This window comes from Salmo salar, chromosome 19 (genome assembly GCF_965601325.2).
Source record: "Salmo salar chromosome 19, fSalSal1, whole genome shotgun sequence".
Taxonomy (NCBI): domain Eukaryota; kingdom Metazoa; phylum Chordata; class Actinopteri; order Salmoniformes; family Salmonidae; genus Salmo; species Salmo salar.
The window spans coordinates 44,405,627-44,430,000 of record NC_138309.1 but is presented as its reverse complement, the minus strand read 5'-3'; the positions used below and the strand labels follow the sequence as shown (position 1 = coordinate 44,430,000).

General features: G+C 42.4%; 1 protein-coding gene across 4 annotated transcripts in view; it reads left to right on the top strand.

Moving 5' to 3' along the window:
* pde10a (phosphodiesterase 10A) overlaps positions 1-24,374 on the top strand; it is a 158,775-nt gene that overhangs the window by 42,256 nt on the left and 92,145 nt on the right. For all 4 annotated transcript variants that reach the window (XM_045702323.2, XM_045702325.2, XM_045702322.2 and 1 more), the window contains one exon: positions 12,112-12,246. In XM_045702323.2, coding sequence (XP_045558279.2) covers positions 12,112-12,246 — 135 coding nt within the window. Of the gene's footprint in view, positions 1-12,111; positions 12,247-24,374 lie in introns of those variants that run through there.

Here is a 24,374-nt window from a genome sequence, read left to right as displayed (position 1 = left end):
CTCTCTCTCTCTCTCTCTGTCCTCTCTCTCTATATCTCTGTCCTCTATCTCTCTGTCATCTATCTCTATCTAGCTCTCTGTCCTCTCTCTCTCTGTCCTCTACCTCTAGCTCTCTCTGTCCTCTATCTAGCTCTCTGTCCTCTCTCTCTCTCTCTGTCCTCTCTCTCTATATATCTCTCTGTCCTCTATCTCTCTGTCATCTATCTCTATCTAGCTCTCTGTCCTCTATCTCTATCTATCTCTATCTCTCTCTGTCATCTATCTCTATCTCTATCTGTCCTCTATCTCTCTGTCCCCTATCTCTATCTCTCTCTGTCATCTATCTCTATCTAGCTCTCTGTCCTCTCTCTCTATCCTCTTTCTCTCTGTCATCTATCTAGCTCTCTGTCCTCTCTCTATCCTCTTTCTCTCTGTCATCTATCTCTATCTAGCTCTCTGTCCTCTCGCTCTATCCTCTTTCTCTCTGTCCTCTATCTCTATCTAGCTCTCTCTCTATCCTCTTTCTTTCTCTCTGTCCTCTATCTCTCTTTCCTCTATCAATTATATTCAATTTAAGGGGATTTATTGGCATGGGAAACATATGTTAACATTGCCAAAGCAAGTGAGGTAGATAATAAAAAGTGAAATAAACAATAAAAATGAACAGTAAACATTACACTCATAGAAGTTTCAAAAGAATAAAGACATTTCAAATGTCATATTATGTATATATACAGTGTTGTAACGATGTGCAAATAGTTAAAGTACAAAAGGGAAAATAAATAAACATAAATATGGGTTGTATTTACAATGGTGTTCGTTCTTCACTGGTTGCCCTTTTCTTGTGGCAACAGGTCACAAATCTTGCTGCTGTGATGGCACACTGTGGTATTTCACCCAGTAGATATGGGAGTTTATCAACATTGGGTTTGTTTTTTAATTCTTTGTGGATCTGTGTAGTCTGAGGGAAATATGTGTCTCTAATATGGTCATACATTTGGCAGGAGGTTAGGAAGTGCAGCTCCGTTTCCACCTCATTTTGTGGGCAGTGTGCACATAGTCTGTCTTCTCTTGAGAGCCAGGTCTGCCTACGGCGGCCTTTCTCAATAGCAAGGCTATACTCACTGAGTCTGTACATAGTCAAAGCTTTCCTTAAGTTTGGGTCGTCACAGTGGTCAGGTATTCTGCCACTGTGTCCTCTCTGTTTAGGGCCAAATAGCATTCTAGTTTGCTCAGTTTTTTTGGTAATTCTCTCTATCTAGCGCTCTGTCCTCTATATCTCTCTCTCTGTCCTCTATCTCTCTGTCCTCTCTCTCTCTATCCTCTTTCTCTCTCTGTCTCTCCGTCCTCTCTCTCTCTGTCCTCTATCTCTCTGTCCTCTTTCTCTCTCTGTCTCTCCGTCCTCTATCTCTCACTGTCCTCTACCTCTCTGTCCTCTCTCTCTGTCCACTATCTCTCTCTGTCCTCTATCTCTCTTTCTCTCCGTCCTCTATCACTCTCGGTCTCTCTCTTGTCTCCTCCTCTCTTGTTCTCCTCTCTACTGTTTATAGACCCATATGCCTATGTTCTCCTACTTTAAGTTCAGTTGGTCCTCTTACTTTGAGTTGAAATGTTAGAGGTGGTGTGGTGTAGAGTAGTGCTGAATTGACCCTTCGCTAAGTCCCCACCTACAATTCTGGGCAACCAATCACATCGTTCTGGTAGATAGCAACTTTCAATAACCAAGTTCGACGCCTTGGACAAGCTCACGTTTGAAATGCATGGATGCCAAACGAGGGCAATGGCAAAAAACTTTTCATCAAATCATGAATTGTTTACCAGGGATACTTGCGAATGTGATTCCTGAAGTACAGTTAGAGTATTTTTTTAAATCCAAAATGATACTTTTGTTGCATTGTTTTTGCTGGCTGGTTGCTTAGTTCATTGTTGGCCACCATTTAAAACATCGCTAACGCTAGCTAGCTAGCCAGTAAATATAACTATTTTTTTCCAAATATATGTTAGCTGGCTAAGTTAGCTCCAGTATATTATGAATATAACCCTCTGTCGACGTCAGGATACACTTTGAGAGCAGTAGTTAGCTCCTGTAGTGGCTAGTCACACTACAAACTTTATTACCAGGTTACCGTGAAACAGTTGTTAGGACCGGCCAACATTCAGGCTGCTGCAGAGACACTGTGGAGGTGCTGGTTAGAATGGGTTTGTTTAAATGATTGCGAAATGGGTGTAATTGTTGCAATAGCTTCCCACTGGGCATACACTGGTTGAATCAACATGGTTTCAACATGTCATTTCAATGAAATTCCGTTGAATAGACGTCTGTGCCCAGTAGGTTGTGAGTAGGCAACATATCCTATAATCCTAAATTCACTTGTTGAATTATTTAGTCGTATTCAATGATTTTATATTAATCTTATTTCCCTAATCTGGGCCGTTTGTGTTACTACCTTACACAAGCTTGCATTTTCACCCCATAAATTGAGTGGAATTAATCAATACATTTTTGATGTCAATATAAAAGTTTATAGTCAGCAAGATGATACTAAATTGATTTAAACAGATTCTTTGGTTTGGTAGCGTTGATTCTGTCCGTCCGGGGGACATAGAACGTAGTTGATCATTTTCGAACTCAAATGGCAAGAAAATCAGGATGTCTCTCTTTATAAAATCACTGGCCACAAACAACTACAGGGATTTGAATGTCAAGCTGTCAATCAAATGAAAGCCAACCCCTGTCACAATGTAGAGGTTCACTGTACGACCAAAAGGATGTGGACACCTGCTTGTCCAACATCTCATTCCAAAATCATGGGCATTATTATGGAGTTGGTCCCCCCCTTTGCTGCTATAACAGCCTCCACTCTTCTGGGAAGGCTTTCCACTAGACGTTGGAACATTGCTGTGGGGACTTTCTTCCATTCAGCCTCGAGCATTAGTGAGGTCGCGCACTGATGTTGGGTGATTAGGCCTGGCTCGCAGTTGGCCTTCCAATTCATCCCAAAGGTGTTCAATGGGGTTGAGGTCAGGGCTCTGTGCAGGCCAGTCAAGTTCTTCCACACCGATCTCGACAAACCATTTCTGTATGGACCTCACTTTGTGCACGGGGACATTGTCATGCTGAAACAGGAAAAGGCCTTACCCAAACTGTTGCCACAAAGTTGGAATCACAGAATCGTCTATAATGTCATTGTATGCTGTAGCGTTACGATTTCCCTTCACTGGATCTAAGGGGCCCGAACCATGAAAAACAGCCCCAGACCATTATTCTTCCTCCACCAAACTTTACAGTTGGCACTATGTATTTGGGTAGGTAACCTTCTCCTGGCATCCATCAAACCCAGATTTGTTCGTCGGACTGCTTTACACCTCTCCAGCCGACTCTTGGCATTGTGCATGTTTTGGACATCTTGTAGTCTGGATCTACATATGCCATCAGGGTTATTGAAGTCAACATCCACTACCATTGTCTGCTTATCAACTGCAGTCATTTCTACCGTACTGTGATTCTTCTCTCTCTTATTGCACTTTGTTGGTGTGAGGAGCCTGTCTGTCTGCTGTTGGGGACCTGCACTGCTGCCAGCAACGGTTTGGGTCTCACAGACCCTCCCTCTCGGATGGTTAAGCGTTGTACCTGTACTGCCACTGTAACTCAATGCATTTCACCACCTTCTCATTTAACCTGTTAAAGTTTTACCAAACAGGACTTCGCTGCTGTCGCTTCCCTGTCTCACTCTCTTTTTCCAGCCGTTAACGGCGTTGGTGTACCGAGTGCTTTATATTTCTTGTATATAATTGTAAAGATTCATATCTCCTCCCACTAACCTTATAGCATTGTTGCGTCAGGTATTTATTAAAACATTTTTAAGTCCCGTTATGATCATCGGGGGGGACCTGCTAGTGGTAGTTAACAGCACTGTGATTTTCATTTTGTTGAGAAGAAATGAAGTTGTCATGCTTTATTTGTTCACAAAAAGGTTGTGTCAAACCAGTGGGCTATTCAGAAAACTAGACACAGAATCTGTAGTCTCAATACTTACAAAATTACTGTCACCGGAAACACTCACACACACATGCGCACACACACGAACACATGCACACTCACTCACACACGTGCACACAGAGAGAAAGGACAGTGCAGACAGACGCCAGCATGTCCATTAAGTATAACTCTACCTCCGTGATGGTTCAATGATGTCCAGGCTAATGGCTGTTCTCCCCGTCGTCCCCGACAACACACATAATAAACAGTAGCTCTCAACAACCTCCGGGCCTCCTTCTCTCCCTCCTCCTCTCCGTCCTTCTCTCCCTCCTCCTCGCCTCCTACTCTCTCTCCTCCTCGCCTCCTCCTCTCCCTCCTTCTCTCCCTCCTCCTCCTCTCCCTCCTTCTCTCCCCCCTTCCTCTAGCTGCCTCCGTTGGGCCTCTTCTCCCTCGGAGATGCAGACCGCCACTGTCCCAGGGGACAGAGCTGGTTTGGAATGACGCCATGATTTCAACCAGCTTTGCCATCTTAGATGTTTAGATGAAGCTATTATCCCTCGGTCAAAAGCAGAAATCCTATTTTTCTGTCAGATATGTTTTGTTTTCCTTTCTCTGCCAATAGATAGATGAGTGAAATATATAACGATTGAATGATTGAAAGAAGTACTATATAATTAATGAACGAAAGTCCTGCTGAAAAAAAACTGCATATACCAGCATACATTTCAAGCTGGTCCATGCTTGTTGTTGTGTTTTCGCTGGTGACCAGCCTTCACAGTGTTTTGGACATTGGTGACCACCATAAGCTGTGTTTTGGACACTGGTGACCAGCCTTCACAGTGTTTTGGACACTGGTGACCAGCATAAACTAAAGTAAAACAATAATCAAGTTGAATTATGGCAGTATGCAAAGTCAGGTCCAATTCCTTTTGAAATCCTGTCAGAGAGGATTCCCAAAATCTACATTCAGAATGACTGCCAGAGTTAAACAATAAGTTTACTGAGTGACTACCTGAACCATCTAAACTGGAACAACAATCTAAGTAACGGGTGCAATAAGTCTACTATACATATTGGATTAGTTTAGAAAAATATATGTTATTTGTCTTGTGTAGCATAACATATATTTTTGAATTAATCAATCAATCAATGTACGTGCAAAAACACAGATATTGCAACAAACAATTCTAAACATCAAACTGCAATAGAGCATGCTGGGAAATATGATAATGATGGGTGTGGTTTTGCAGACCAAATTCTGATTACTTGGAAGTCAACTTCACATGGGATTTGAACTTACAACCTGCGTTTCCTGCTATGTGGGTAGGATTAGGTCGTTAAAAGATTAGAACCAATAGACATTCTGTCATTTGTCCCTATGGGGGAACACTTTTTGGGTGCCACATAGAACCCTTTGATTTTTCCCTGTAGGGCAGTGGTCACCAACCGGTCGATCGCATTCATAGTCGATCACCAAACATTTTATGTAAAAAAACTACAATAAAGCCTTGCGTTCCTATATATATATATTTATTTTTATTTTAGTGATGTTGACAGTAGGTGCACTTGATTCAGCAGCCCTAGCGCCGGCAAGACAAAGTGTTCCCATTTTTAGCCATTTCATGTGTCTGAAGGTAGAACTCGGCAGGCCCTGAGAGCAAATCAAGTGCACTTATAGGTTTACCGCTGGCAAATCAGATTGCTCAGATCAAGGTGTCTGCACAGTTTCCTCAAGCTATAGCCTGTAAATAGAAGCCTTGAGCGCACATCAAAGTTGATACTGTGACATTTCAAAACTTGTAAAACCATGACTAGAGAGACTACAGCAAAGAGCTCGTTTTTCAGCCACTTCACAAATTTCTTGATAACAAACTATAGTTTTGGCAAGTCGGTTAGGACATCTACTTTGTGCATGACACAAGTAATTTTTCCAACAATTGTTTACAGACAGATTATTTCACTAATTATTCACTGTATCACAATTCCAGTGGGTCAGAAGTTTACAGACACTAAGTTGACTGTGCCTTTAAACAGCTTGGAAAATTCCAGAAAATGATGTCATTGCTTTAGAAGCTTCTGATAGGCTAATTGACATCATTTCAGTAAATTGGAGGTGTACTTGTGGATGTATTTTAAGGCCTACCTTCAAACTCAGTGCCTCTTTGCTTGACATCATGGGAAAATCAAAAGAAATCAGCCAAGACCTCAGAAAACAATTGTAGACCTCCACAAGTCTGGTTCATCCTTGGGAGCAATTTCCACTGTAAAACGAGTCCTATATCGACATAACCTGAAAGGCCGCTCAGCAAGGAAGAAGCCACTGCTCCAAAACCGCCATTAAAATGCCAGACTACGGTTTGAAACTGCACATGGGGACAAAGATTGTACTTTTTGGAGAAATGTCCTCTGGTCTGATGAAACAAAAATAGAACTGTTTGGCCATAATGACCATCGTTATGTTTGGAGGAAAAAGGGGGAGGCTTGCAAGCCGAAGAACACCATCCCAACCGTGAAGCATGTGGGTGGCAGCATCATGTTGTGGGGGTGCTTTGCTGCAGGAGGGACTGGTGCTCTTCACAAAATAGATGGCATCATGAGGGAATGAAAATTATGTGGAATATTGAAGCAACATCTCAAGACATCAGACAGGAAGTTAAATCTTGTCGCAAATGGGTCTTCCAAATGGACAATGACCCCAAGCACACTTCCAAAGTTGTGGCAAAAATGGCTTAAGGACAACAAAGTCAAGGTATTGGAGTGGCCATCACAAAGCCCCGACCTCAATCCTATAGAACATTTGTGGGCAGACCTGAAAAAGCATGTGCAAGCAAGGAGGCCTACAAACCTGACTAAGTTACACCAGCTTTGTCAGGAGGAATGAACTTATTGTGGGAAGTTTGTGGAAAGCTACCCAAAACGTTTGACCCAAGTTAAACAATTTAAAGGCAATGCTACCAAATACTAATTGAGTGTATGTAAACTTCTGACCCACTGGGAATGTGATGAAAGAAATAAAAGCTGAAATAAATCATTCTCTCTACTATTATTCTGACATTTCGCATTCTTAAAATAAAGTGGTGATCCTAACTGATGTAAGACAGGGAATTTTTACTAGGATTAAATGTCAGGAATTGTGAAAAACTAAGTTTAAATGTATTTGGCTAAGGTGTATGTAAACTTCTGACTTCAACTGTACATGTTTAGGTTGTTATTCAACACTTTTTTCTCCTCAATTTCGTGATATCCAATTGGTAGGAATGGACTCGGGAGAGGCGTGTCCGAAACACGACCCCGCCAAGCTGCACTGCCTGCTTAACCCAGAAGCTAGCCACATCAACGTGTCGGAGAAAACACCGTACACCTGGCGACCGTGTCTGCATGCATGTGTCCGGCCCACCACTGGAGCCTCTAGAGGGCAGTGGGACAAAAATATCCCAGCCGACCAAACCCTCCCCTAACCCAGACGATGCTGGGCCAATTGTCCACCGCCTCATGGGTCTCCCAGTTGAGGCCAACTGCGGCACAGCCTGGAATTGAACCAGGATCTGTAGTGACACAGCTAGCGCTAAGTGCCTTAGTCCGCTGCGCCACTCAGGAGCCCCACTTTAACACGTTTAGAAGCCATGCACGTTCTCCCTACTTCCACTCATGCTACAACAGCCGCAATGAATGAGTTTAGCAAAGTGTTTCAATAATATTGCTTTGTATTATTAGCGGCTTGTTTTTAATACATTTCTCTGGTCATAATATTCATAGTAACTTAGTGTGTTACGCAGACTGACCTGATGGCGTGACTGGAAAATCAGTTTGCTGCCAACGATGATGCTGGGTCCCGAGTGACGCCGGGTCCCGAGTGTGCAGACACAAATAATACTTAGTAGTTGTCAACAAATGTTCTTTTAAACAGAAAAGTTCAGTAAAGGTATAGTCATCTACTGGTACAACACTTCTACTCACGGTTGGCGCTAATCAACTCCACTGATACAACACTTCTACTCACGGTTGGCGCTAATCAACTCCACTGGTACAACACTTCTACTCACGGTTGGCGCTAATCAACTCCACTGGTACATTGCCCCACCTACGTTTCTAAGCGCAGTGATGATTGTACCTTATATTCAAAATATTGGGTTGAAAAAGTTATCTGCACATCGATTATCTGCACATCAGAATCACCTTAATTTGCTAAGTAAATTTACACATACCCAGAATTTGCCTTAGTGTGAAGGTGCTGCCACGCACCCTACCATGCACCCTAAAAGGAACTGCCCAGTTGCATGTGAAGGTACCTTATGTGTACCCCAGGGAACAACACTGTACGCTAACTATACCCTAATTTCGAGAGTGTTTGGATATATGTTCTTGGTGATAAAGATATACCTGGTGGCACTGCTGAAACATTAATGAATACCCTTCTGCTTAAAAGCGTCCAAGTTCAAATCCCCAAAGCATTTATGCACACTTTATATCAAGTGTCCCTGATCTCTGCTATTTGTTTTACATTGAAATAATCTGACAACTATTGACTTAATTCTGGGCAGCTTTTAGCAAAGTGCAGAAATGTTTTCTTGCTATTAAATCTGTGGCCAATCTCTGGGGTGATACAGAGGAGTCAATGTTCAGTCCTTGAGTCACTGCCTGACAAAGTCATGTTAGGATATATCAGTTGTCCTGTTGGAGCTTTGTGCCGAATCCACTGCGTTGTTTCAGGTGCAACATTTATGGTCTGACTTCAGAAGAGTTCCAGGGTGTGTTGAGGGCTGGTGTCCCGTCCTCCCAGGCCTTTGGTATGGTGCAGGAGCAGATAGGGTCAAAGTAGTGGAATGGGGTAGCGGGTTTTTAATGGTGTCTAGGGCTCTATTTCACTTTCTTAGAGGAACAGACTAATCAAGATAATTTAATGGAGGTAGTCTATGACTATCACACTCCAGTACAGTAGGTAGACTGTGACTGGCCTCACACTCCAGTACAGTAGGTAGACTGTGACTGGCCTCACACTCCAGTACAGTAGGTAGACTGTGACTGGCCTCACACTCAAGTACAGTAGGTAGGCTATGACTGGCCTCACACTCCAGTACAGTAGGTAGACTGTGACTGGCCTCACACTCCAGTACAGTAGGTCGACTGTGACTGGCCTCACACTCCAGTACAGTAGGTAGACTGTGACTGGCCTCACACTCCAATACAGTAGGTAGACTGTGACTGGCATCACACTCCAGTACAGTAGGTAGACTGTGAATGGCCTCACACTCCAGTACAGTAGGTATACTGTGAATGGCCTCAGACTCCAGTACAGTAGGTAGACTGTGAATAGCCTCACACTCCAGTACAGTAGGTAGACTGTGAATGGCCTCACACTCCAGTACAGTAGGTAGACTGTGAATGGCCTCACACTCCAGTACAGTAGGTAGACTGTGAATTGCCTCACACTCCAGTACAGTAGGTAGACTGTGAATTGCCTCACACTCCAGTACAGTAGGTAGACTGTGACTAGCCTCACACTCCAGTACAGTAGGTATACTGTGACTGGCCTCACACTCCAGTACAGTAGGTATACTGTGACTGGCCTCACACTCCAGTACAGTAGGTATACTGTGACTGGCCTCACACTCCAGTACAGTAGGTGGACTATGAATGGCCTCCCAGTACAGTAGGTGGTGGTGTATGCACCTAAAAGTTATATGCGATCTGCCAATCAAATTCCAAAGAAGAGAAAGAAGAAGCATTTCATGGCGTGAAAGGAAAACATGGTGGAAAGGGAAAGAACAGGATGATTCTTCAAAACCATCACAGTATTAAAGAACCCTTCCTGATATGAAAACATTATATTAAAAAGAACCCCTCAATCCATTCCTGGTATTCTGGTCAAGGTGGTCTGCAAAACCACGCCCATCATTATCATATTTCCCAGCATGCTCTATTGTAGTTAGATTTTTTTGAATTGCTTCACAAAGATAAATAACATACATTTTCTAAACTAATCCAATCTGTGAGTTGGATTTACTGCACCCATTAATGAAACGGTTGTTCCAGTTTACATGGTTTAGGTAGGGTCAGTCACTGATCGTCCTAATCCTGCTAGTCATTCTGATTGCAGTTTGCGGGAGATAGATTTCACTTTGAAAGCTAGCATAATGTGACTTGATGCTGGTTTTGCGGGTGACCAGCATATGCTGGTAAATTTATGATCGGTATATGCTTTGTGTGTCCAAAACACAGCGGGAGCTGGTCACCAGCGAAAACACAAGGAAGGCTGGTCACCAGCGAAAACAAAAGGAAGGCTGGTCACCAGCGAAAACAAAAGGAAGGCTAGTCACCAGCGAAAACAGAAGGAAGGCTGGTCACCAGCGAAAACAAAAGGAAGGCTGGTCACCAGCGAAAACAAAAGGAAGGCTAGTCACCAGCGAAAACAAAAGGAAGGCTGGTCACCAGTGAAAACAAAAGGAAGGCTGGTCACCAGTGAAAACAAAAGGAAGGCTGGTCACCAGCGAAAACAAAAGGAAGGCTGGTCACCAGCGAAAACAAAAGGAAGGCTGGTCACCAGTGAAAACAAAAGGAAGGCTGGTCACCAGCGAAAACAAAAGGAAGGCTAGTCACCAGTGAAAACAAAAGGAAGGCTGGTCACCAGCGAAAACAAAAGGAAGGCTAGTCACCAGCGAAAACAAAAGGAAGACTGGTCACCAGCGAAAACAAAAGGAAGGCTAGTCACCAGCGAAAACAAAAGGAAGGCTAGTCACCAGTGAAAACAAAAGGAAGGCTGGTCACCAGTGAAAACAAAAAGAAAGCTGGTCACCAGCGAAAACAAAAGGAAGGCTGGTCACCAGCGAAAACAAAAGGAAGACTGGTCACCAGCGAAAACAAAAGGAAGGCTGGTCACCAGTGAAAACAAAAAGAAAGCTGGTCACCAGCGAAAACAAAAGGAAGGCTAGTCACCAGTGAAAACAAAAGGAAGGCTGGTCACCAGTGAAAACAAAAGGAAGGCTGGTCACCAGCGAAAACAAAAGGAAGGCTAGTCACCAGTGAAAACAAAAGGAAGGCTAGTCACCAGTGAAAACAAAAGGAAGGCTGGTCACCAGCGAAAACAAAAGGAAGGCTAGTCACCAGCGAAAACAAAAGGAAGACTGGTCACCAGCGAAAACAAAAGGAAGGCTAGTCACCAGCGAAAACAAAAGGAAGACTGGTCACCAGCGAAAACAAAAGGAAGGCTGGTCACCAGCGAAAACAAAAGGAAGGCTGGTCTCTATGCTGTTTTTTTCAGCAGGGAGATAGAATGAATCAAAGATGGAATTAATGTATGAATGAATTAATGAAAAAAGTAAATCAGTGAATGAAATAGGTAATTAATAAAGTATATAATGACTAAAAGAGGTATTGAATGAAAGAGGTAATGAATGAAAGATGTAATGAATGAAAGAGGTTATGAATGAAAGGTAATGAATGAATGATTGAAAGACGTAATGAATGAAAGGTAATGAATGAATGAATGAATGAATGAATGAAAGATGTAATGAATGAATGAATGAAAGATGTAATGAATGAAAGAGGTTATGAATGAATGAATGATATATGTAATAAATGAGAGGTAATGAATGAAAGAGGGAATGATTGAAAGATGCAATAAATAAAAGTTAATGAATGAAAGAGGTAATGAGTGAATGAAAGATGTAACAAATGAAAGAGGTAATGAATCTAAGATGTAACAAATGAAAGAGGTAATGAATGAAATATATAATGAATGAAATAGGTAATTAATGAAATATATATAATGGCTAAAAGAGGTAATAAATGAAGAGGTAATGAATGAATGAAAGATGTATAAATGAAGAGGTAATGAATGAATGAAAGCTGTATAAATGAAGAGGTAATGAATGAATGAAAGATGTATAAATGAAGAGGTAATGAATGAATGAAAGCTGTATAAATGAAGAGGTAATGAATGAATGAAAGATGTATAAATGAAGAGGTAATGAATGAATGAAAGATGTATAAATGAAGAGGTAATGAATGAATGAAAGCTGTATAAATGAAGAGGAAATGAATGAATGAAAGATGTATAAATGAAGAGGAAATGAATGAATGAAAGATGTATAAATGAAGAGGAAATGAATGAATGAAAGAGCTGATGTCCTCCTCTGTCCCGTGTTATTGTGTAGGTCTGACGGATGACAAAGTGAAGGCGTATCTTTCCCTTCACCCTCAGATGCTGGATGAGTTTGTATCGGAGAGTGTGAGTTCAGAGACACTGGACAGATGGCACAAGAGGAAGAGCAGCGGTAGCCTGCCTGCAGGTAACTCACACACACACCGCTCACAGTACACTGTTACATACTGTAGGTCTCAATGGAGCACCAGCTAGTTTATAGAGGATGTGTTGTCCTTATAAAGACTTTATGAATTACTGTAAAACTTGAATTAAACGCAGTCTCAAATAGCCACATGTCCCTTTTAATAGCCAGGCAACGGCCCACATTTCAGCAAATCAACATCTGTTTCAAATAAACGCCGGATCTAAATGAATTGTTTACGAGGTTAGCATTAGTTATCATGAATTGTTTATGAGGTTTAATGTTTGATTTGTTACATTAAATAATTCAGTATGAGTCTAAAAGTTATGGCTATCATCCATTTTTATCGCCAGTAAGTAACTTCTAGCCATTGGCTGCTAACAGCTGAGAACTGCTAGCTAACTGGGAAGCAAAAAAACAGTCAACAGCTTCGGAAGTACGGTCAATTTTTGCATCTGAGCTCCTAGAGTGTGCGGCTCTCCCTTATTTTCAAAAACAGCTGAGAACTGCCTGCCATTGGCTGCTAACAGTTGAGAACTGCCTGCCATTGGCTGCTAACAGTTGAGAACTGCCTGCCATTGGCTGCTAACAGTTGAGAACTGCCTGCCATTGGCTGCTAACAGCTGAGAACTGCCTGCCATTGGCTGCTAACAGCTGAGAACTGCTAGCTAACTGGCAAGCAAAAAAACAGTCAACAGCTTCGGAAGTATGGTAACCTATAAATTGCTGATCGCCCTCTAGTGGCATAAGTAAGATCTGCCAAAAATGCACAAAGAGGAGAATAATTATTGTCAAGGAAAAGGTTGTTTTTTTTCTTCAAAATATAGACATACCAATAAACATGACACTAGCTAGGTTTCCATCCAATTTGAGACAGATTGTCATGCAAATATTCTAAAATCTGCATAAAACAATATGCACATTTTCCCACCAGAGATGTGTTTCCATCAAACTGACTTTTACGGATAGATTGTGCGTGATGACAGTGCACTTAAAAATAACGTTTGTGGTTAAATTGGGTTTGGGATTAAAAAAATAAAAGTTAAACTGGTTTCCATCGAGTTTTAAACTTTACTGATGGTTTTGTCACTAAAACTGTTGTGTTATATAATGAACATACCCACTCTGGTCTTGGCACGACTGCTCTAGCTAACAGTTTGCAGATACAGTGTAGGTAGGCTAGTCTACTGCATAATGACATTATTATGGATAAGAGCTAGAATATGTCAGATGGTAGCCAAGAATCAATCATCATGTCACCAGAATAAGACCATTGGTATTTATTGGAAAGGTGTCACGTCCTGACCCGTGTAAGAGGTCATTTTCCATAGTAGAGTGGTCAGGGCGTGACAGGTGGTTGTGTTGGGTGGTTTTGGGTTTTCTGTTTAGTGTATGTCACCTGACGGAACTGTTGTCGGTCGTTTTTGTTGTTTTCTTAAAAAGTATATTCATTAAAAGTAAATATGAGCACTCTACACGCTGCGCCTTGGTCCCCTTTCAACGACCCCTGTGACAAAAGGAGAAAAGCATCACCATGCACATCCACCACCCGGTGAAGTTCATCAGAACTTATTTCATCTGTAGCTTAATAAACTGCCTGCTATCTCAAGTCGTGCTTTCCCATAGTGTATCATCGGTAGACTCCCAAGTTTCCACCGCTATTTCTCGCATAATTCATTTTTCAGATACGAAAAGATCCCACCATGTCGAACGAACACATTTTCCGTCGGCATTTCTAAAATTGTACCTGTATTTCATGTTTCCGTCAGCTAAGCGATGTTACTTTTTTCATGCGTCAGGTAATTTCGTCAGGTAATTCATCCGCATGAAATGGTTGAATGGAAACGTGGTTACTGTTTGTAAATGATAACACGTTAGTGCAGGAAATGAAATAATTGGTTAAAATGCTGGAAGGGAATGCTGAAATTAAACAATATACTATTCAAAATGAGCAAAAGCTGTGCGCATTAAGGAAATAGATGCCTGACTCAAATAGAAGCCTGTCTCCTCTATTCAGTGCCTGTTGTGTTTATTGATTTAAGCAAATAAAGGCCTGAGCTATTTTAAGTTTTATGGTATGAAGCTTTTATAAGAGCAGCAGCAGCAGCAGGACTGCATGTAACAACCTCTATGTAGTGCCTATGCAGTGCTTATGAAGTGCGTTATGAATGACCTATAAAGCCTTTATAAGAACAGTAGCAGCAGGCCAGGTAACACCACTCACCATCTCCATGGATCACCAGCCAGCCACGGTTGTTTTCAAGTGATTTGTGATGCGTTTATGCGGTGCTTATGAAGTGCGTTATGAATGACCTATAAAGCCTTTATAAGAACAGTAGCAGGTCTGCAGGTAACGAAGAACTTTCCTATTATACGCTCACAGACCTAGCACATCCATCAATAGCCCACAGGCCTGACTGGCCCCCATCTCTCCTACTGACGTCAGAAACAACCTCCTGGGACCAGTGCCGGCCCGAAAGGGGGGCAGGGTGTTCCTGTGTGTCTGTGTCTGTGCGTGCGCACGCTAGTGTGTGTGGAGGGGGCTGGCCGAGGGTGTGGCTGTGAGTTGGGTACAGTTAGGAGAGCTGCTAGAGGTGAGATTTGTCAATGTTTTTTGCCTTTTTCAGTTTTTCTACATGAGGGCTACAGACTAGCCAGTCAGCCAATCAGCCAGTCAGCCAATCAGCCAGTCAGCCAGTCAGCCAGTCAAATGAAGGGTAGGGTATTATTATATATTTTGCTCTTCATTTAGTCATTTAGCAGATGCTCTTATCCAAGTTTAACGTTTTATTAGTCATATGTACAGGATAAGCATGGTATACACTGAGCGTACAAAATTAAGAACACCTGCTCTTTCCATGACATAGATTGACCAGATGAATCCAGGTGAAAGCTATGATCCCTTATTGATGCCACTTAAATCAACTTCAGTCAGTGTAGATGAAGGGGAGGAGACATGTTAAAGAAGAAGTTTTAAGTCTTGAGACAATTGAGACATGGATTGTGTATGTGTACCATTCAGAGGGTGAATGGACAAGACAAAATATTTAAGTACCTTGGAACAGGGTATGGTAGTAGGTGCCAGGCGCACCGTTTTGTGTCAAGAACTGCAACGCTGCTGGGTTTTTCACGCTCAACAGTTTCCTGTGTTTATCAAGAATGGTCCACCATCCAAAGGATATTCAGCCAACTTTACACAACTGTGGGAAGTGAACATGGGGACAGCATCCCTGTGGAATGCATTCGAACACCTTGTAGAGTCCATGTCCTGACATATTGAGGCTGTTCTGAGGGCAATAAGGGGGTGCAACTCAATATTAGGAAGGGGTTCATAATATTTTGTACACTCAGTGTACTTCGTCCAACCAAATGCTTACTTGCAGGTTCCTTCTGGACAATACAACAACAATAAGAAACAATAAAAGATAACAATATGAAGATAAAGTAAATGTCTCAGTAGAATAGAATAAACATTTTAGCATCAGTATAATACAGGAAGGCACAATTTATAGTCCAATATTTACATGTGTATTGGGAATATATTTGTAATTTTTAATTGAACCTTTATTTAAGGGGGGGTGGAATGTGGGGGGCAGTGTATACATTTAAGCAGTATAATAAGAGTCTGGTAGCAGCGGTTGTGATGTCTGTTAAGGTGCAGAGAATCAGAGCAGGTGGTCAGTCCAGTTCAAGTGTTCAGCAGTCTGATGGCTCGTAGATAGAAACTGTCTCAGACCTCATGCTCCGATACCATCTGCCCGACTGTAAGGAAGAGATCAGCTCGCGGCTGGGCTACAGGCCTTCCTCTGGCACCGTTTCAACTAGTCCTGGATGGGTGGGGGACGCAAGGTCCCAGTGATGTACTGAGCTTTCTTCACCACCCGCTGGAGGGCCTTGCGGTCGTGGACGAAGCAATTCCCGTACCAGGCCATGAAGCAACCGGTCAGGATGCTCTCGATGCGGTAGTATTTGGAGAGGACCCGGGGCGGCATGCCAAATTTGTTCAGCCGCCTTAGGAAGTAGAGACGCTGTTGCTCCCTCTTGACAAGAGCGGTGGTGTTGTTGGTCCATGTCAAGTCCTCTGTGATGTGGACACCGAGGAACTTAAAACTGCTGACTCTCTCTACTACCAGTCCCGTTGATGTGGATTGGGGTGTGTTCCCTCCTCTGATTCCTGAAGTCAACAATCAACTCCTTTCTTTTGCTGACGTTGAGGGAGAGGTTGTTGTCCTGACACACCACAATGCCAGTTCACTTACCTCCTCCCTATAGGCTGACTCGTCATTGTTGGTTATCAGGCCTATAACCGTGGTGTCGTCAGCAAACTTGGTGGTGTTGTACAAAGCCATGCAGTCATGGGTGAACAGGGAGTACAGCAGAGGACTGAGGACACAGCCCTGGGGGTGCCCTGTGTTAAGAGTCAGTGTGGAGGAGGTGTTGTTGCCAATCCTCATAGCCTGTGGTCTGCCCATCAGGAAGTCCAGGATCCAGTTGCAGAGGATGGTGTCCAGAACCAGGGCTCTGAGCTTAGTGATGACCTTGGAGGGAGCAATAGTGTTGAATGCTGAACTGTAGTCAATGAACAGCATTCTCACATCCGTGTTTCTCTTGTCCAGATGTGTTACGGCCGTGTGAATAGCGGGGGAAATGGCATCTTCTGTGGATCTGTTGGTATTTTCTGGTGTTTGACAGGATGTTGGCACTTTCTGGTAGGTACGTCGAATGGTTTTGTCTTCTGTGATGTATAGAACCACTCAAAAGTTTGGACACACCTACTTATTCAAGGGTTTCTCTTTATTTTTTACTATTTTCTACATTGTAGAATAATAGTGAAGACATCAAAACTATGAAATAACACATATGGAATCATGTAGTAACCAAAAAACTATTAAACAAATCAAAATGTATTTTATATTTGAGAATCTTCAAAGTAGCCACCCTTTGCCTTGATGACAGCTGGTCAGCACACACTCTGAGGACGCAGCCAGGGATGCCATCTGGGCTGGCAGTTTTGTGAGTATTCACAATTTTATGTTTTCCTTACGTCTGCCTCGGAGAGCAAAAACACCTGGTTGTCCGGAGCAGTGAGAGTCTTCCTGGATGGCTTCGTATTGTCTGCCTCGAAGTGAGTATAAAATGTGTTAAGTTCATCTGGGAGGGAGGCTTCCGTGAGCAACACACAGCTGGATTTTTCTTTGTAGTCCTTGCCACATGCGAAGCGAGTCTGAGTTGTCGGACATCAATTCAAGTTTGTGTCTGTGTTGTCTTTTTGAGTCCCTAAAGTATTTGTGGAGCTCGTACCTGCTTGCCATGTTCCCACCACCGAGTCATCAGGGTTCGTTCTGCTGACATTGAATTCTCCGTTCACCCAGGGTTTTTGGTTTGTTATTGTGGGTACAACGTCATCTAATGAAGCCTGTGACTGACGATGTACACTATATATTTAAAAGTATGTGGACACCCCTTCAAATTAGTGGCTTCGGCTGTTTCAGCCAAACCTGTTGCTGACTGGTGTGTAAAATCGAGCACACAGCCATGTGATCTCCATAGACAATCAGTGGCAGTAGAATGGCCTTACTGAAGAGCTTAGTGAATTTCAACGTGGCAGCGTCGTAGGATGCCACCTTTCTAACAAGTCAGTTCATACAACCGTCTGTCCTCGGTTGCAACACTCACTACCAAGTTCCAAACTTCCTCTGGAAGCAACGTCAGCACAAGAACTGAAATGTGTTTCCATGGCTGAGTAGCCGCACACAAACCTAAGATCACCATGCACAATGCCGAGCGTCTGCTGGAATGGTGTAACGCTCATCGCCATTGGACTTTGCAGCAGTGGAAACGCGTTCTCTGGAGTGATGAATCAAGCTACACCATCTGGCAGTCTGACAAACAAATCTGGGTTTGGCGGATGCCAGGAGAACGCTACCTGGCCAATGCATAGTACCAACTGTAAAGTTTGGTAGAGGAGGATACATGGTCTGGGGATGTTTTTCATAGTTAGGGCTAGGCCCCTTAGTTCCAGTGAAGGGATAGCTTAACGCTACAGCCCGGACCTCACCTTCATCAAACATCTTTAGGATGAATTGGAGTGTTTTCTATCCATATATAATAAGTATATGCATATTCTAGTTACTGGGTAGGATTAGTAACCAGATTAAATCGGGTACATTTTTTTTATCCAGACGTGCAAATGCTGCCCCCTAGACCCAACAGGTTAACTAGGAAGTCGGGGCACCAAGGAAAATATTCAGATTACAAAGTTATAATTTTCCTAATATAACTTTCAGATATTTTAATATCTGATCAATTAGTCTTCTGATTAATGACGTATTCTTTACCTCACGTCAGTCTAATTCCAATCGTCATAAATTGTTGGTTATCTGCATGAACCCAGTCTTCACAATGAGTCATCCATACATCAATTGTCTTAAAATCATTTATTTACTAACTAAGTAATTCACAGAAATGCATAACAAACAGTAGATATGGTTACAAGGAAATCATAGGGGAATGTGCCCTAGTGGGCTAAACCGGCATGGCGGCTTGTTAGACAAAAGGGGAGTGGGCAGTCAACTGAGAAGGCACTACAGAGTTGATAATTATAACAATTGAAATGCAAATCCTTTGCACATGAACGCTCACTCATTCGGGAACAATTGCAATCAATATATATATTTACGCTCAGTGTGTCGTCGGGATCTCTGTTGAAAAGTTTGTTTCTGTTGGAGAGTCTGTCCGCCCTCTCTCTCTCTGTCGTGGTTAGAATGGGTAGTTCAGAGTGACATTCATTAATGTCGTTATAGGACAGATGTTTCAGCGGTTGTCGGTCTTCGCGTTCAATGATACCGAATTCCTAGCTGCAGACTAGTAATTAATATCAAAGACTTGTTCTTATTCTGTCGGTATCGATAGTCTAAGAGTTTAACCACGAGTTTAACCACGTTAAAAGTTCAGCAAGAGGAATGCATGGTCAAACCTTGGCCCTCTCGTTATCGAGGTAAGCTCGGTCTGGTGATAGAAAACCTAGGTGGGGGTTTTATTCGGAAGAGCAGAAAAGTACCTGTCCCATGACGCCAGACCATAACTGTGCTCATGGGAGGTCCTCTGATTTAGTTAGACTCCAAAGGGAATTCGAGTTTCCTTCATTAAACAGTCCAAAATCACATTACACAATTTCACAAACAGTTCCATCCTTATTCATTCATTTTATACAACCATTTAGATGTAAGTCTCATAGCTGAGGCTATTGTATAAACATGATTATGGTAATATGAACGTATTGTCTCTCATGAGTTTCACAAAATTGTACCAAACGGACCAGTTCATAGCTGGATTCTTCACCGATCTTTTATACCTTCTCCAGAACCTGAATATTGTTCGGTTGTCAAGTTCTGTGAGGTAGAAGAAATTCCTTTGTGTGGTCTATGAAAACTCACTCTGTCTCTATACTGTGGCCATGAGGAGAGAATCTCCTCATAGGACTTTACAACCTCTTCTTACAGAGCCTGGTGTCAGGAGTATAGAGGTCGGGGATGGTGCATAGAAAAGGGCTGGTGCAGAGGGAGGTGGGTCAACTGTGCTCGCTGTACCCAAAGAGGGCAACGTCATGACACAGTCAATAATACCATAAAAAGAAAAGTCTATATACATTGTGTGCAAATGAGGTAAGATAAGGGAGGTAAGGGAGGTAAGGCAATAAATCGGCCATAGTGGCGAAGTAATTACATTATAGCAATTAAACACTGGAATGGTAGATGTGCAGAAGATGAATGTGCAAGTAGAGATACTGGGGTGCAAAGGAGCAAGATAAATAAATAAATACAGTATGGGGATGAGGTAGTTGGATGGGCTATTTACAGATGGGCTATATACAGGTGCAGTGATCTGTGAGCTGGTCTGACAGCTGGTGCTTAAAGCTAGTGAGGGAGATATATGTCTCCAGGTTCAGTGATTTTTGCGGTTCGTTCCAGTCATTGGCAGCAGAGAACTGGAAGGAAAGGCAGCCAAAGGAGGAATTGGCTTTGGGGGTGACCAGTGAGATATACAGTGGGGGAAAAAAGTATTTGATCCTCTGCTGATTTTGTACGTTTGCCCACTGACAAAGAAATGATCAGTCTATAATTTTAATAGTAGGTTTATTTGAACAGTGAGAGACAGAATAACAACAAAAAAATATTTTTGATATAGGTCTGTAGCAGTTTGGGTCTAGAATGCCTCCCCCTTTGAAGAAGGGGATGACCGCAGCTGCTTTCCAATCTTTGGGAATCTCAGACGATATGAAAAAGAGGTTGAACATGCTAGTAATAGGGGTTGCAACAATTTTGGCAGATAATTTTAGAAAGAGAGGGTCCAGATTGTCTAGCCCGGCTGATTTGTAGGGGTCCAGATTTTGCAGCTCTTTCAGAACATCAGCTATCTGGATTTGGGTGAATGACAGTTGGGTGAGTTGCTGTGGGGGGTGCCAGGCTGTTGACCGGGGTTGAGGTAGCCAGGTGGAAAGCATGGCCAGCCGTAGAAAAATGCTTATTGAAATGTTCAATTATAGTGGATTTATCGATGGTGACAGTGTTTCCTAGCCTCAGTGCAGTGGGCAGCTGGGAGGAGGTGCTCTTATTCTCCATGGACTTTACAGTGTCCCAGAACTTTTTTGAGTTTGTGCTACAGGATGCAAATTTCTGCTTGAAAAAGCTAGTCTTAGCTTTCCTAACTGCTGTGTATATTGGTTCCTAACTTCCCTGAAAAGTTGCCTATCACGGGGGCTATTTGATGCTAATGCAGAACGCCACAGGATGTTTTTCTGCTGGTCAAGGGCCGTCAGGTCTGGAGAGAACCAAGGGCTATTTCTGTTCCTGGTTCAAAATTCTTTGAATGGGGCATGCTTATTTAAGATGGTGAGGACGGCACTTTTAAAGAATTACCAGGCATCCTGTACTGATGGGATGAAGTCAATATCCTTCCAGGATACCTGGGCCAGGTCAATTAGAAAGGCCTGCTCGCTGAAGTGTTTTAGGGAGCGTTTGACAGTGATCAGGGGTGGTCGTTTGACCGCAGACTAGAGGTCGGCCGATTATGATTTTTCAACACCGATACCGATTATTGGAGGACCAAAAAAAATCCGATGCCGATTAATCGGACGATATTTTTGTTTGTTTGTTTGTTTATTTATTTTTAATAATGACAATTGCAACAATACTGAATGAACACTTATTTTTACTTAATATAATACATCAATAAAATAAATTTAACCTCAAATAAATCATGAAACATGTTCAATTTGGTTTAAATAATGCAAAACAATGTGTTGGAGAAGAAAGTAAAAGTGCAATATGTGCCATGTAAAAAAGCTAAGGTTTAAGTTCCTTGCTCAGAACATGAGAACATATGAAAGCTGGTGGTTCCTTTTAACATGAGTCTTCAATATTCCCAGGTAAGTTTTAGGTTGTAGTTATTATAGGAATTATAGGACTATTTCTCTCTATACGATTTGTATTTCATATACCTTTGACTATTGGATGTTCTTATAGGCACTTTAGTATTGCCAGTGTAACAGTATAGCTTCCCTCCCTCTCCTCGCTCCTACCTGGGCTCGAACCAGGAACACATCGACAACAGCCACCCTCGAAGCATCGTTACCCATGTAGAGGAAGGGAAAAAACTACTCCAAGTCTCAGAGCGAGTGACGTTTGAAACGCTATTAGCGCACACCCCGCTAAGTAGCTTGCCATTTCACATCGGTTACACCAGCCTAATCTTGGGAGTTGACAGGCTTGAAGGGGTGGGTATAATTTGTGTAACGTTCCAACAGGAATCTGTTCCAAAAAAAACGTAAAGTAAAAGGTTGCCAACCAACAATGCATACAAAGTAGCAACACATACAAACCTAGCTAACTAGCTGCCGAATAGGCATCAACTCACCACGTAGCTTATTCTTGTTTGTCCATAGGCAACCAGAGTGAGGACAGAAATTTTTCAGAATAAACGTTTTTTTTTTTGCCGCTATACAACTTTGTATGCATTGTTTTTTGGCAACCTTGTTATTTACGAAGTCTTTGGAATAGATTGCTGTTGGAACGTTACACAAATTATACCCACCCGGCTTGAAGTCATAAACAGCTTGAAACACAGCGAAGAGCTGCTGGCAAAACGCACGAAAGTGCTGTCATAATGAATGCTTGCGAGCCTGCTGGTGCCTACCATCGCTCAGTCAGACTGCTCTATCAAATCATAGACTTAATTATAACATAATAAACACACAGAAATACGAGCCTTTGGTCATTAATATGGTCGAATCCGGAAACTATCATCTCATCTCATGGAGTGCAATGTAAGGCAGGTGGTTAGAGCGTTGGACTAGTAACCAAGGTTGCAAAAACGAATCCCCGAATCCCCCTGAACAAGGCAGTTAACCCCCGTTCCTAGGCCGTCATTGAAAATAAGAATGTGTTCTTAATCTGACTTGCCTAGTTAAATAAAGGTGTAAAAAAAAAAGTGATGGCCAAAAATACAGATTACCGATTGTTATGAAAACTTGAAATCGGCCCTAATTATTCGGCCATTCCGATTAATCGGTCGACCTCTACCGCTGACCCATTACGGATGCAGGCAATGAGGCCAGTGATCGCTGAGATCTTGGTTGAAAACAGCAGAATTGTATTTAGAGGGCAAGTTGGTTAGAATGATATCTATGAGGGTGCCTGTGTTTACAGCTTTGAAGGTTGTACCTGGTATGATCATTGATAATTTGTGTGAGATTGAGGGAATCAAGCTTAGATTGTAGGATGGCCGGGGTGTTAAGCATGTCCCAGTTTAGGTCACCTAGCAGCATGAGCTCTGAGGATAAATTTGGGGCAATCAGTTCACATATGGTGTCCAGAGCACAGCTGGGGGCAGAGGGTGGTCTATAGCAAGCGGCAACAGTGAGAGACTTATTTCTGGAAAGGTGGATTTTTAAAAGTAGCTCGAATTGTTTGGGTACAGACCTGGATAGTAAGACAGAACTCTGCAGGCTATCTTTGCAGTAGATTGCAACACCGCCCCCTTTGGCAGTTCTATCTTGTCGGAAAATGTTATAGTTAGGGAAGTTTCTGGGTTTTTGGTGGTCTTCCTAAGCCAGGATTCAGACATGGCTAGGACATCCGGGTTGGCAGAGTGTGCTAAAGCAGTGAATAAAACAAACTTAGGGAGGAGGCTTCTTATGTTAACCTGTTGGGTCTAGGGGGCAGCATTTGCACGTCTGGATAAAAAAAATGTACCCGATTTAATCTGGTTACTAATCCTACCCAGTAACTAGAATATGCATATACTTATTATATATGGATAGAAAACACTCTAAAGTTTCCAAAACTGTTTGAATGGTGTCTGTGAGTATAACAGAACTCATTTGGCAGGCAAAACCCTGAGACATTTTCTGACAGGAAGTGGATACCTGATGTGTTGTATTGACTTTAAACCTATCCCATTGAAAAACACAGGGGTTTAGGAATATTTTGGCACTTCCTATTGCTTCCACTAGATGTCACCAGCCTTTACAAAGTGTTTTGAGTCTTCTGGAGGGAGATCTGACCGAACAAGAGCCATGGAACGGTGATGTCCCATTAGACACCTGGCGCGCTAGTTCATGTTGGGTACCCTCGTTCCAATACGTTATAAAAGAGTATGCATTCGTCCACCTTGAATATTATTCATGTTCTGGTTAAAAAAGGCCCTAATGATTTATGCTATACAACGTTTGACATGTTTGAACGAACGGAAATATATTTTTTCCCCTCGTTCATGACGAGAAGTCCGGCTGGCTTACATCATGTGCTAACGAGACGGAGATTTTTGGACATAAATGATGAGCTTTTTTGAACAAAACTACATTCGTTATGGACCTGTGATACCTGGAAGTGACATCTGATGAAGAGAATCAAAGGTAATGGATTATTTACATAGTATTTTCGATTTTAGATCTCCCCAACATGACGTCTAGTCTGTATCGCAACGCGTATTTTTCTGGGCGCAGTGCTCAGATTATTGCAAAGTGTGATTTCCCAGTAAGGTTATTTTTAAATCTGGCAAGTTGATTGCGTTCAAGAGATGTAAATCTATAATTCTTTAAATGACAATATAATATTTTACCAATGTTTTCT